The 13,823-nt window shown below is 36.7% G+C and overlaps 1 protein-coding gene across 15 annotated transcripts in view; it reads left to right on the forward strand.

Annotated features, from left to right (window-relative positions):
- Positions 1 to 10,705, forward strand: part of CYLD (CYLD lysine 63 deubiquitinase) — a 55,177-nt gene extending 44,472 nt beyond the window's left edge. For 9 of the 15 annotated variants that reach the window (XM_055366066.2, XM_004057637.5, XM_055366058.2 and 6 more), the window contains exons 12-18: positions 663 to 754; positions 1,593 to 1,659; positions 5,361 to 5,493; positions 6,403 to 6,511; positions 7,353 to 7,471; positions 8,027 to 8,243; positions 10,143 to 10,705. In XM_055366066.2, coding sequence (XP_055222041.1) covers positions 663 to 754; positions 1,593 to 1,659; positions 5,361 to 5,493; positions 6,403 to 6,511; positions 7,353 to 7,471; positions 8,027 to 8,243; positions 10,143 to 10,327 — 922 coding nt within the window. In that variant the 3' untranslated portion in view covers positions 10,328 to 10,705. Of the gene's footprint in view, positions 1 to 662; positions 755 to 1,592; positions 1,660 to 5,360; positions 5,494 to 6,402; positions 6,512 to 7,352; positions 7,472 to 8,026; positions 8,286 to 10,142 lie in introns of all 15 variants that reach the window. The other 6 variants (XM_055366049.2, XM_055366047.2, XM_055366052.2 and 3 more) reach the window with 1 other exon arrangement.
- Positions 10,706 to 13,823: the final 3,118 nt, after the last annotated feature.

Here is a 13,823-nt window from a genome sequence, read left to right on the forward strand (position 1 = left end):
AAAAGGATATTCTCTCTCAAAATTGTATATTCTGCTTTATAAAGTAAATGCTTTAATTTCCCAAGCAAATATTATTTAAAAAATCAGTCACAGCAAACCTAAAAATTTTTTATCTTAGTGTATGACAGTTACTTGTAGAGCATATAATAGTGTCTAGGATAATTCTGGTTCTAGATCTTTAATTTTGCAAACTTCAAGAAGAAGCTTATAATTGTTTTCTTCAAAAAATAATTGTCTAACCTATTGATTTATGACATACTGGAGTTGTATAAGAAATGTGTTGGCCAGGTGCGGTGGCGCACACCTGTAATCCCAGCACTTTGGGAGGCTGAGGTGGGCGGATCACTTGAGGCCAGGAGTTCAAGAGCAGCCTGGCCAACATGGTGAAAGCCTGTTTCTACTAAAAATACAAAAATTAGCTGGATGTGGTGGTGCATGCCTGTAATCCCAGCTACTTTGGTGGCTGAGGCATGAGAATCTCTTGAGCCTGGGAGGCGGAGGTTGCAGTGAGCCGAGATCGGGCCACTGCACACTCCAGCCTGAGTGATAGAGTGAGACTCTATCTCAAAAAAAAAAAAAAAGAAAAAAAGAAATGTGTGATTAAGATGTGTTATATAATTTAATACATGCCAATATCAATTAATAGTTTTTTACTAACTTAGATATGGATATGTGTGTGCCACAAAAATTATGAAACTGAGGAAAATACTTGAAAAGGTGGAGGCTGCATCAGGATTTACCTCTGAAGAAAAAGGTGACCATCTTAACTTATATGTGTTAAAAATAACTGAAGAGCTTATTCACATGTCAAAGTATTAGCTGAAATGTGTGTCTGTGTAGTTGGGGGGTTTTCTTTTAAATTAGAAATGTCTTTTTATGTGATATATGGTTAGCTCCTCTTTTTGTAAATTCTTCCTCTCTTCTAAAAGTGATTGATGATGTGGAATAATGAACTCCTTTAAGAAGCTGGCTGGTTCTAGTATATTAAATGCTTAAATAAAAAGTCCTTTCCTTTCCACCCAGCAATGATATTCTCAGTTGTTTCTCTCTTGTGGTGCAGAGTTGCACTGGGTTTTCTACATTTTCCCACTGAGTTTTCCCTGTTGTAAAAGGGAGTTAGAAAGCTGCTGACTAGGATTAAGTTTATAGTCAGGGAACAGTGTTATAATCTCTTCCTAGCTAATGGGCTTACTCGAAGATTCACCACCTGACTTTGAATTTGTCAGCAGCATACTGTAAACAGCTGTAATGTTCAGAGGCTTGCAGGAAAAAACAGAGCATACTTCAGATTGTACTCCATTTACCTTAACCCCTCCAAAGGAAATAACAGCTATTTCATTATGTGCGATGTGTTACACCCTTTCAAATGTAATAAACTTACAACAAAATTGAAACATAATACTTGATTATAACTTTTAAATGTCTTTTATGTTTTTCCTTTGTCAGGAAAACTTGAAAACTGTGCTTTTAATTGAAATGATATTGGATGAATGAAACTGAATTCAGTATTAAAATTTGACTGTAAGAAATAAAAAATGAAATGATTTAAAAATTTTGCCTGTGACTTATTTGATTTTTAAATTTTCTCCTAGATCCTGAGGAATTCTTGAATATCCTGTTTCATCATATTTTAAGGGTAGAACCTTTGCTAAAAATAAGGTAACCTTTAAATTGTTCTAGAAGCATTGGAAAAATAGACAATTCTCATTTCTACTGCCATTATTCAACAGACATGATTTCCAGAATGATTTCTTAATATTGTATTTGTTTAGGGCTCTTAATAGGCTAGGGGAATATCATGCAAGTTAATTTTATTTGTTGTCCTTGCCACAGTACCATAGTTTACTTGAAGATCAAATCCAATGTAAATTTATACTACAATTTTTAACGCTAGAGATAAGTATTATTGCAAATCATTTTCTTTTGAAACTGTGTATATATTTTCATAATTTCAATGAATGAACCTTTTAAGAAAAAAAAATCTCATTCTAACTTAATCAGACACTTCAAGAAGACTGTTTTCTGTCTACTCATCACTCAAAAAATTTAGTCTTAAATTAGCTTTCCTGTTTTTAGTTGTATAACTTTGTCTCGCCTCCCCACCCACCATGTTGAATGAAAGCCTTGTTTAATGTAGTAAAGTTCTTAATGAAATGTTCTAAATGACTGAACGTTCCAGGTAGTTTGAATGTTCTCAGTCTAAACAATGGACCTTTTCACATTTTAGCTTGGGTTTCTCTGTTGAGAATCTTAGTAATATCCTATACACTTCCCTAAAAGCTAAGCATAGACGAGTACTCTTCCTCATCTCTGTGTCTTAAAGTGATATTGTTTGATGCCACTGTTGAACTGATGGGCGAGGAGAAGAGAGGGAGGGTGGATGGTGCCATGGCTGTGGTTTGATATTGTTTGGGAAGTTCTTATGAATGAAATGAGACTGATACATAACCATCAAGAGTTCATATTATCTATTCAAAGATGATAATAGCCATATGTACACCTAAAAATCCTAGAGAATGGCCTAAAAATTACTACAATTAGCAAAATAATTCATAATTTGTCTATGTAAAATATCCATGGAAAAATCAATAGCATTTCTGTATACCTTCAAGCAAATATGAAAAAGTAATTTAATACTTCATGAAAGTATAAAATACCAAGAAATCAATTTTATTGAGATAGATTTTTTTTTAAAGACTTATACGGAGCTAAAAGGGTTTTGATTAATTAGTGAGAAATATTACGTTCTGGGTAGGACAATTAAATAATTTAAAGATGATTACATAATAATTTGCACACAAGCAAGATCTTAACATACTTCAGGAAAGTGGATTTAGAGTCCTCTACAAAATGAAGTGGGCAAAAATCTTGAAGAATGCTTTTAAAATAGATTTCTATTATAAGCTATGAAGGCAAAGCAATAGACTTTAAAATAGTGTGTGATACTAGCATAAGATTAGAAATATGGATCAATGGGGCCAAATAGAAAGCTCAGAAATAGAATTAACTGTATGTAGAATTTCAGTATCTTATAAGTCAACTTTCAAACAGAAATGGGAAAGGAAAGACATGTTTAATACATGATGTAGGAAACCTAGAAGGCACTTTGGGAGAAAAAAGTCAATTTGGTTTTTCATTTTAAAGAAATAAATTTCGGATGCTTAAAACAGTTGTTTTCATCGTTTTTACCCCTTTTCTAGCCTACACACTTATGGAATGTAATACACGCCCAGTAATAACATAGGTTGAATACTGAGTGATCCTCAGAGTGGGTAGGGAGGGATCAGGGCATCTCTGAATATATCTCAGAGTCTGAATGCCTTGTGGGACTTGAAAGGGCCCTGGGAAGTTCTTACACCCCCTGAAGGGTACACTGTCCCCTTCACCCCTACAAACAACCTCTTCATATTGAGAACCACTTTTTAAAGATTATAAATATTCTAAGTTGGCTCTTTTTCAGGAGTAATTCTTCCCCTCTACTAGCATTTCATTTTGACAGACAGAGTCAGCAGATGCAACAAATAGGAGGATAAGTACCTTAAAAAATCTAAAATAATTGAATAGTCTAAAAGAGACTATAAGATGTTCTTAAATGATTGAAGAGACAAAAGAACTAGATGACAATGAAAGGTAAAACAGATTTGATGAACAGAATCAAATAACCAAAGACAGAATCTCCAGAAATAGAAACCATATCATGATGTTACCTCATTGATGCAGTGTGCACAGCTAAAGAGAGAATTGCTCATTTGGAAGACAGAGTTGAGGCAAGTACCCAGAATGTTGCACAAAGGGATAAAGAGTTAGAAAACAAGAAAGAGAGGATAATAGACATGGAATATGGATTCTAACTGGAGTTCCAGAAGGAGATACTAGAGAGAATAGGGAAAAGGCAATGTTTCAACAGATAATAGCTGAATAATTTTTAGAATTTTTGATAGACTGAAATTCTAAGAATAAAAATATTCAGAATTTCTGAGCAGGAAGAACCGGGACTAAATTACCATTCAGAGACTTACTATAGGATGTACTTCAGTAAAACAAAACTGAGTTTAGAATAAAGGAGTGGGATGCAAGAAACAAGGGAAAGTCAATAAATTAGTAAATTGTCTTCTCCATCCTCATTTCTGCCTCCTTTCCCTCAGTGTTTGCAATGCAGTGGTCCTTTCAACCACCAGCCCTCCTCCCCTGCTGCCATTATTATGATTACAACTACTTACCTCTACTACTTCCTGGTTTCTTATTTTCCTCTCTTATTTTTTTTTTCCTGTAAACTGTTAATTTTCTATGCTTTTTGGCTTTCACAGAAAAATTCTGGTCTTTTGTCATAGTCATCAATAACTGATTAAAACATTGGTATATCATAGCCTTCAGGTTTTTTGATTATCATCTGTTTGTATTTGTTGTGGGTCTCCAGAATCTCCTGTTTTGTTATCAATTAAGTTTTGTTTATTTGGGGATATAAGTTGCTTTGGGAAGCTGAGGATTTCTGCAGGCTCATCTCTTAATAGCTGAGTTTTTTTTTAAGTGAAAACTATGTTAATATTTTCCCCTAAAAATCTTAAAATCTAGATATAAGTTTAGATGTAAATAGTCTAACTTTACATCCAGAAATTCTGCTGAAAAGGTAAATAGTAAACTTAAGGATTATTAGTCCTTCTGGTAGAGTTAAAGACTAATGGCATGCTATAGTAAAATATTTAGGAGGAAAGATGCTCAAAATATAAGAGTAACACTGTGATTGGCATATGGTAGGTGCTTACTTGGTATTTGTTGAATAAATGAGTGACTATCAGACAGCATGCTTTAGCAGAAAGAATGGTAAGCAGTGGTTAGGGCCCCTAGATTCTTTACCCAGCTCTGCTTTTGACTTGCTGAGAAGTCATTCTCCTTCCCTAGATCTCAGCGCCTTCATTTTAGAAATGAAAAGTTCGATCTAGAAGGTCTGCTAAGGGTCTGTCACATCCAGCATATAATAATTTATTTTCAGGCATTAAATACAGTTTGCTGCTTTCTAGATTTGGGCAGTGAAGTTGCACTAAGTGATTTACCTTTTGGTTAGTTCTGTTCACACAGTGCTTCTTGATTGAGATTATTATTCCATTATTTTTTTCCTAATCACTAGGAGAACTTTCCAGTCTAAAAACTAAACAAAATAAATCATTTATAAGGTCTTGTGCCTAAGCACATTTAATTATTTTATCCAAATCATTTATTTCTCTCTGTTGTTCTGACTATCCAAAGCTACACCATCAATTTTATGGTTTTTCTGTTCTCAAATACTGCTGGGACAACTTCACATTTTGATTTAAGCATTTGATAAATAGGTTGTATGTATTTTTTTCTCTGCGTGTTTTTAGATCAGCAGGTCAAAAGGTACAAGATTGTTACTTCTATCAAATTTTTATGGAAAAAAATGAGAAAGTTGGCGTTCCCACAATTCAGCAGTTGTTAGAATGGTCTTTTATCAACAGTAACCTGAAATTTGCAGAGGTTAGTGATACTCACCTGTGGTATTTTATATGAAAGTCTGTGGGAGTCTTAAGACTATTGGTAGTTTCAGTATCTATTGATTTTAACTAGCTGAGAACAGTTTGAAACACAAACTGTTAAGAAACACAAATTTTAAAAAGTATGCACTGTTTCAACTTTGCCTTTACAGAAAATGTCTTAGAATTAAGATTGAATTTTTTGGATTTCTGCTGCCAAAGAAAACACCAAGCTAATTTGCGTAACTTGAAAACTTTTAGGTAGTTTAAAGCAAAAGGAGACTTACGTTTTTTAAAATGCCATTTTACCCAAGCATATTATCCAAATATATCAAAATATAATGTTTACTTCCCCCCTCATTAAGAGACAAAATGTCAATAAATTCATTTATATTTGCTAATGAACCAGTGATAGAAATTATTTTTCTTTTATTGTCCAAGAATCTCAATAATTTTAATAGTATATGCTTGTGGTTTATTTTGATTGTATTCATTTCTGAAGTCATTTTTGGTAAAACCTTAACAGCCACAGTTATTTATTTGTTGAAATATAATGAGTAGTGTCCTTCTGTGATGACATTTTCTGTATTATATTTGCAAAAGCAATCTGTCCAAAACCTTTAATAAATATAAACCCAAATAAAATGCCATGATTTTATTTGAGACTCAAGATTATTGAACTCCGTGACCTCTAGGTGCTGGTGTGCCCCTGCGATCATGAGCCACTTGAAGACTTGTGGCTTGTTGGTGTCCTCTGTCCACAGCCCATGGTCACGTGTGGATCCTGTTTCATAGGACACCAATATTAAGGCAGAACTCACTGTTTTGTTTGACAGCCATGACTATTTTGGTTTCATAGGGAAAAGTTTTTTTTTTAACACTTTGATTCTAAAAATATCTGTCTTTTTTATAGGCACCATCATGTCTGATTATTCAGATGCCTCGATTTGGAAAAGACTTTAAACTATTTAAAAAAATTTTTCCTTCTCTGGAATTAAATATAACAGATTTACTTGAAGACAGTAAGTATGAGATTTTTTTTGGTTTGTTTTGTTGGTTTTGTGGAAATTGTCAGATAATTCTCATCAGTTGTGGGTTAGACTCTAACTGGACACAGTATTTCCCAAGGCAATTCAGTATCTGAAGAGCCTGGAAATATGAAACCAGTCATTTTATTTCTAGGAATTTATTCTGAGAAAACACAAATGAAAATAAATATTTGATATGCAAATATACTTATTATTATATGATTAAGAAATTAGAAACAACTTGAATGTTAACCAGAGGAGAATGGTTAAATGAGTGTGTATCTAACAATTAAACTACTGCCATTAAAATTCATGGTTTTGAAGACCAATGTGTATGAAATGGTCATGGTGTAATATTAAGTGGAAAGGTAAGTACGTTGATATATTCTACAAAAGGAGCCACACACACACACACACACACACACACACACACACACATACATATATACCTATGTAAATATTCAGTATGAAATTATTAGAGAAAATTCATAATCATATTGACAGTGGTTATCTCCTGCCGACTAAAATTGTAGATGCTTTTAGTTTTCTCCATTATACTTCCTTGTATCTTTGAATTTTCATCAATGGGTATTTTATAATGAAGGGAAAAATACTCTAGGAGACACTATTTAGAAAAACTATTTGGTCCAAAAAAATGTTTTTAAAGATATTTCAAATACTAACTGAGAGCTTAAGCAGATGGAACAGAAAGAGACTTTTTTGAAGCCATGAACATTGTCCTTTTTAAAGCCTAACTTTTCTTTACATCTTCTTCATGAAAGAATGCATTTTTTTTAAAGTCCTCTTAACTTCCCTTCCGCTTCCCACATTTCAGCTCCCAGACAGTGCCGGATATGTGGAGGGCTTGCAATGTATGAGTGTAGAGAATGCTACGACGATCCGGACATCTCAGCTGGAAAAATCAAGCAGTTTTGTAAAACCTGCAACACTCAAGTGAGTTTCCCTTCACTTAATGGATGAACTTTTGTTGAACAGTAACTTAAGTTGAAAACACAATGCTCGTTTTGGAAAGTTTTTTAAAATCATAATTAACGGTTAAAAATTCACAATAAAATGGTATTGCTTTTGGCTTTTCTGTTTACTTGAGAGCTGTTGGTGAAGTACTTGATTGCTATAAGGGATGTATTTAATAAGAGTAAGGAAGCCCATTCACTTGACACATTGAGTTTCTCTCATTAATGACATTTTTTGTTTGTTTGTTTGTTTTTTGTTTTTTGAGACTGAGAGACTGAGAGAGACTAATGCCCAGGCTGGAGTGCAGTGGCACGATCTCGGCTCACTGCAACCTCCGCCTCCGGGATTTAAATGATTCTCCTGCCTCAGCCTCTCGAGTAGCTGGGACTGCAGGCGCCTGCTACCACACCCAGCTAATTTTTGTATTTTTAACAGAGACAGGGTTTCACCATCTTGGTCAGGCTGATCTTGAACTCCTGACCTCGTGATCCACCAGCCTCGGCCTAATGACATTCTTTTCATGGTCCATTTTAGGTCCACCTTCATCCGAAGAGGCTGAATCATAAATATAACCCAGTGTCACTTCCCAAAGACTTACCTGACTGGGACTGGAGACACGGCTGCATCCCTTGCCAGAATATGGAGTTATTTGCTGTTCTCTGCATAGAAACAAGCCACTATGTTGCTTTTGTGAAGTATGGGAAGGACGATTCCGCCTGGCTCTTCTTTGACAGCATGGCCGATCGGGATGGTACTGAAAACGCCTTTCTTCTGCATGTGGCACAGGGTTCTGGTTTGTAGTGGGACAGTTCATAGTGGGATCGCCTGTTCTGAGTGATATGATATTTTCCGAGAAAATCCTTTCAGGATTATTCTGGTGACAACAGTCTTATATCTTGGATTGCACTAACAACCTTGCTAGCTGAACTAAGGAATAATATGCTGTGTTTTTTTTTTTCCTTTTTTGAGATGGAGTCTCACTCTGTCACCCAGGCTGGAGTGCAGCGGCGTGATCTTGGCTCACTGCAACCTCCACCTCTCAGGTTCAAGCAATCCTCCCACCTCCGCCTCCTGAGTAGCTGGGACTACACGCATATGCCACCATGCCTGGCTAATCTTTGTATTTTTAGTAGAGATGGGCTTCTGCCATGTTGCCCAAGCTGGTCTCAAATTCCTGGCCTCAAGTGATTCACCCTCCTTTTCCTCTCGATGTGCTGGGATTACAAGAGGAGCCAGTGCACCCAGCCTTATATTGTGATATTTTGACATGCATATGCTCTTTTTTAAAAAAAAGAATCCTAAAATTCTTATTTCAGCCCTGGGGGATCTTATTTCCAGCTTCGTTGTCTTCTTTCAGGCCCCTCTCATTTTTGTAGGAGCCACGGTAGCTGTTTATTGAGCACCATTAAGTCATTCTACCTAAATCCTGGCAAGATGGGGATTATTCCTGTTTTTCTGTTATTAAAGCTGAGGTTTAAGGGGCTTGAGGTATTGTAGTTTGTGTTTAACTCAGTCTTTCTGATCTCAGTGCATATGTTTTTTTGTACTAAACCATGTTATCTTCCAATTGCCAAAAGCTGAGAGCAGAAGTAAACATCCTTTTTAGAAAAGTAAAGCCTCTTCTGCATGTAGTATGTTTCTCCCTGAAGTGGGGAATAGGCTGCAGTTGCCAGGCCACTTTCTAGGATGCTTAATCATTATTTAACTAATGCTTAATGAATGCCAGGCGGGATAGTGGGTTTTAGGTAAGAAATGTTTGTTAAAGCAGCCCTGCCTCTACCTATAAGGAGTTTGCAGGTTAAGACCAGGCCTGGGCAAGGTTGTGAGGTGTGACTCTCATGTTCCTCCATTCTTATACCCTATTTTTCCTTTAGCTGCTCTCTCAGGTCCAGCCCCCACGGCCTTCTGGTGTGGCCCTCCAGTAGCCTAAGACATTCCCTGTGGCAGCCTCTTGAACAGAGGCCCAGGCCCTAGATCAAGAGTTCTCCACCTTTTCTCAGTTCTCTGATGCTTGAGGGATACATCCCAGCCCCATCTGTAGATGTGCCTCCAACCCAGTTAACGTTTGCACTGAACAGCGTAACACAACAGCATAGGTTTGGAAAAGCCACTGAGGTAACCCAGAGGAGCCTTTCCTGGAATCTCTGAAATCACACCCCAGAGCACCTTCATCAGGGCCTGGTGATGTGTCAAACAAACTGTGTTAGAGTTGCGTAAGGATGTGTTTAAAGTGTAGGGAGCTATAATAGCGTTCATTTGACTAGATCTGTTCCAAATTGGACAGTCTTATGGTGAAGTGTGCTGGCTGGCTTGTGTCTGGGAGGAAATGAAATGTGAAGAACAGAGTGTCGTCTACATATGTATTGATAATATGATTCAGAGAGAAGTCTGGAAAGTAGGTTGGGGGCTTACCTCAGAATTCGTGTCCTTTTACCAGGTTTATTCACTGTTGGCCCCAGAATCCTTTCAGAAACCAAGAAATGAGAATATGTCAAGGGTTAAAGGAGGCTTTCACTTCCAGAAATCAGAAGTAAAATAAAGGCTTTTAGAGCCTGCAATTAGCTTTTTGGAAATGATAGGATTATAAAATCACTGGCAAAAGGGTTTAGAACTTGACTGCCCTATAAAGAGTTCTTCCTCTGTGCCATAGGTGGTCAGAACGGCTTCAACATTCCTCAAGTCACCCCATGCCCAGAAGTAGGAGAGTACTTGAAGATGTCTCTGGAAGACCTGCATTCCTTGGACTCCAGGAGAATCCAAGGCTGTGCACGAAGACTGCTTTGTGATGCATATATGTGCATGTACCAGAGTCCAACAATGAGTTTGTACAAATAACTGGGGTCATCGGGAAAGGGGAAGAAACTGAAGGCACAGTCCTAACGTTGCATCTTATTCGAGCTGGCAGTTCTGTTCACGTCCATTGCCGGCAATGGATGTCTTTGTGGTGATGATCCTTCAGAAAAGGATGCCTCTGTTGAAAAACAAATTGCTTTTGTGTCCCTGAAGTATTTAATAAGAAGCATTTTGCACTCTAGAAAGTATGTTTGTGTTGGTTTTTTAAGAAGTCTAAATGAAGTTATTAATACCTGAAGCTTTAAGTTAAGTGCATTGATCATATGATATTTTTGGAAGCATACAATTTTAATTGTGAAAGTTTAAAGCCTCTTTTAGTCCATTGAGAATGTAAATAAATGTGTCTTCTTTATGGACCAAGGATATGAAATCATTTTTCTTTTGTAGCTAACGGTTGCCTTGAGGAAGAAATAATTTGGTTTTATGAAGAGTCTACTCTCAATCCAGTTATTAGAGATGTACTGAGTTTGATTTGTTAATCCTTTCTATATACTGCTGATCTTGCATGTCTACAATCTGCTCAGTTCTTCTGTGTTTCTGCAATAGTGGTCAGAAAAATACTTAAATTCCCTTAATGGTGTTGTTTTCTATTTGTTCTGGTTTTGAGATAAATGAGTGATTCTGTCCCCAAATGTCCATTTTTGAAGTGATTTTCCTGGAGGATTAGGGTATTTAGCAGTTGAAGCTCTTCATTCATAGTAGTTACTGTCAGCTAACAGGTTTTTTAAGGCTTTTAACTATTAATATTTTATGGAATGGGGCAAAGTAAATTGATGAAAGAATTGGAGTGATAATAGTCCTATACAAACATAGAGTCCATAAGAAAATGAATTTGGCATATAGAATTATTACAATTTCCTGGGAGAGATGGATATTTAAACTATTATTTTAGACAAGATTGTCTAGAACTTAAGTTTGATCTGTCAGCCAGTACTCCCATTAAATTCAGTGTAGTTTCACTTGATAGAATCAGATATGTCATCGAAATGTTAGCAGCAGCTTCATCCTCCTTCTGATTAAAGTAAGTAGAAATGGGATGTTTTGTTTAATAACAGCCATAGTGTGTGTTTAGACCACAGTGGATGTTGTAGACCGGGACCATAGACGATACATGTCAGTGCTGTGGAATGTGCATTCTCTGAGTGTTGTTTTGTGGTATCATTGTCTTTCCTGAATGACTTTCTAACTGTGCAGAAAGGCAGAAAAGTCATCATATGTATATGTCATATGACTTTATAAAATATTTAATGTGACAAAAAGTGGAAAGAATCTTTACAAACCCTGCAATTACTTTTTTAAAGGCACTTTTACTCTTTGGTTTTATCATTCCATTTTGCTAATATTTACTAGCTTTATAAATTACAGTAAGGTACAAAAACTCATCTTGTAATATTTTCATTTTTGAAGTGAAAAAGTACATATATTTTGCACAAGGTTTTATACTGCTAAGTGCTTGGTTGGGGTGGTGAGATGATGATTAGATCAGGGGTGAGGCTGAGAGACTCTGGGTTGAGGGCTAGCCCTGCCTCCATCTCCCTTGGGTAAAATGAAGGGTGTGGGGTAAAAGATGCGTAAGGCCTTTTCTAGCTCTGACCACCTAGAAGTCCAATCACCCTGTAATAAATATGTGTTGAATGAAGAAATGGGTGAATGAGCTTGTCAATGTGATTTTAAAAAATTGACTACCTGGAGGAATGATTAGGAATCTAAATGGAGCCAGCCCTCGGTATCTGCAGGTTTCTCATCCATGGATTCAACCAACTGCAAATGGAAAATACGATTTTTTTAAAAAAAAGGATGGTTGCATCCGTATTGAACATGTACAGACTTTTTTCTTGTCATTATTCTCTGAACAATACAAGAACTCTTTATGTAGCATTTACATTTATTAGGTATTATAAGTAATCTAGAGATGATTTAATTAAAATATACAGGAGGATGTGTGTCAGTTATATGCAAATTCTGTACCATTTTGTATCAGGGAATTGAGCATCTTCAGATGTTGGTATCTGCAGGGATCCTGGAACCAAACCCCTGCAGATACTAAGGGCTGACAATCTAGGTAAGACTGGATTTAACAGTTGGAAAAAAAAAAAAAAAGGAGAAGACAGTTCCTTTCCTGTAGAAATTAAAACGAAATACAAATTGAGGAAGCTCTGCTACCCAGGCTGTCATGGTAGAGAACTTGAAGAAGACCTGTTTGGATGGACACCTGGTTTCAAAACTCAGGTGTGGAGACTGTGTTAAATGGGAGGGCCTCATCCATAAATGATTTCTGGCAACGTCTTCTTCAGGTGGAGCTTGACGTCTTTTTAATGTTACTTGGGGAGGGAGTGCTCATTAAGGGATGCCAGGGCCAGCTCTGGTGGTTCCTGGGGAGGCTGCGTCCTTCCCTGCTTCTGCATGTCATGAGGCAGCAGGAAGGTTTCCCCTGCACCTGTCTGTCCTGGCTCCCTCTGGGTAGCCCCCTACTGTTCTGTGCTTCAGCACAGCCTGGTTTGTCAAGAGGCACATAGTTGGGGCCGGGCTGCATGGCGCAGGGGCTGATGTGCCTGCTGGTTATTTAATTTTTAGCCTTAAGTTTTCTTTAATATTTTCCTGTTGGCTATTTAAAGGTTTTGGTTATCTTTTATTCCTTATCTACAATCAAGATGACAATGTAATTGAATTATCTCATTTATAACACGGTTCATGATTCATGATTACAAGTAGAAAATATGTCATGTTCCTCACCTCCAAATAAATATGTGTGTGTCTGTGTGTGTGTATATATGTATGTGGCGGAGAGGGAGAGAGTGGGGAAGGAGAGCAGTGTTATCATACATAGAGAGGCTAAATGTGTCCCATCCCTCACTGTCAGCTTTATAAAGGAGTTTGACTCCATCCACAGAAGAATGTTTTATAAGACTAGGAAAACACGTTGAAAACTAGGATAAACAGCAACAAAAATCAACTAAATATGTTGTTACTGTTGCTAAGGATTTTCTCCTTAGAATAATTTAGGATTTTTAAAAATTTCTGTTTGCCAAATGCTGTAGATAAATGGCCAGATTCTTCCTATCCCTAGGATTCCTTTATTATTTTTTTTTCACAGATTTTGAGAACAAGGGGGAGACATAGTATGGAAGATTAAGATTCCATTAATCTTATAGAACTGTGTTGTCACCCAAATTCCTGCTTGTTTGAACATGGCATCTTCATAGATTCAGGATTCACTACCCTCTATAGCTGGATCTTGAAAATTATCTGGCCAGATAATTTTGCATCTGCTTGGATAATTGTAGACTGAGATGTGAGTGGAGGATAAAGTATTAGACCTTTGCTGAGTAACTGCCAACCAAGAAGTATTTATCGGACACTTACTAGGTGCCTAGGATTGTATCAGAGGGAATATGAGATGTGTCCCTGCCCTACCTAGTTTTAATGACAGAATATCTATTAAAGGCTACTTAGCTGAAGGGTAAGGGTGACAGGTCTA

Source organism: Gorilla gorilla, chromosome 18 (genome assembly GCF_029281585.2).
Source record: "Gorilla gorilla gorilla isolate KB3781 chromosome 18, NHGRI_mGorGor1-v2.1_pri, whole genome shotgun sequence".
Classification (NCBI taxonomy): Eukaryota; Metazoa; Chordata; class Mammalia; order Primates; family Hominidae; genus Gorilla; species Gorilla gorilla.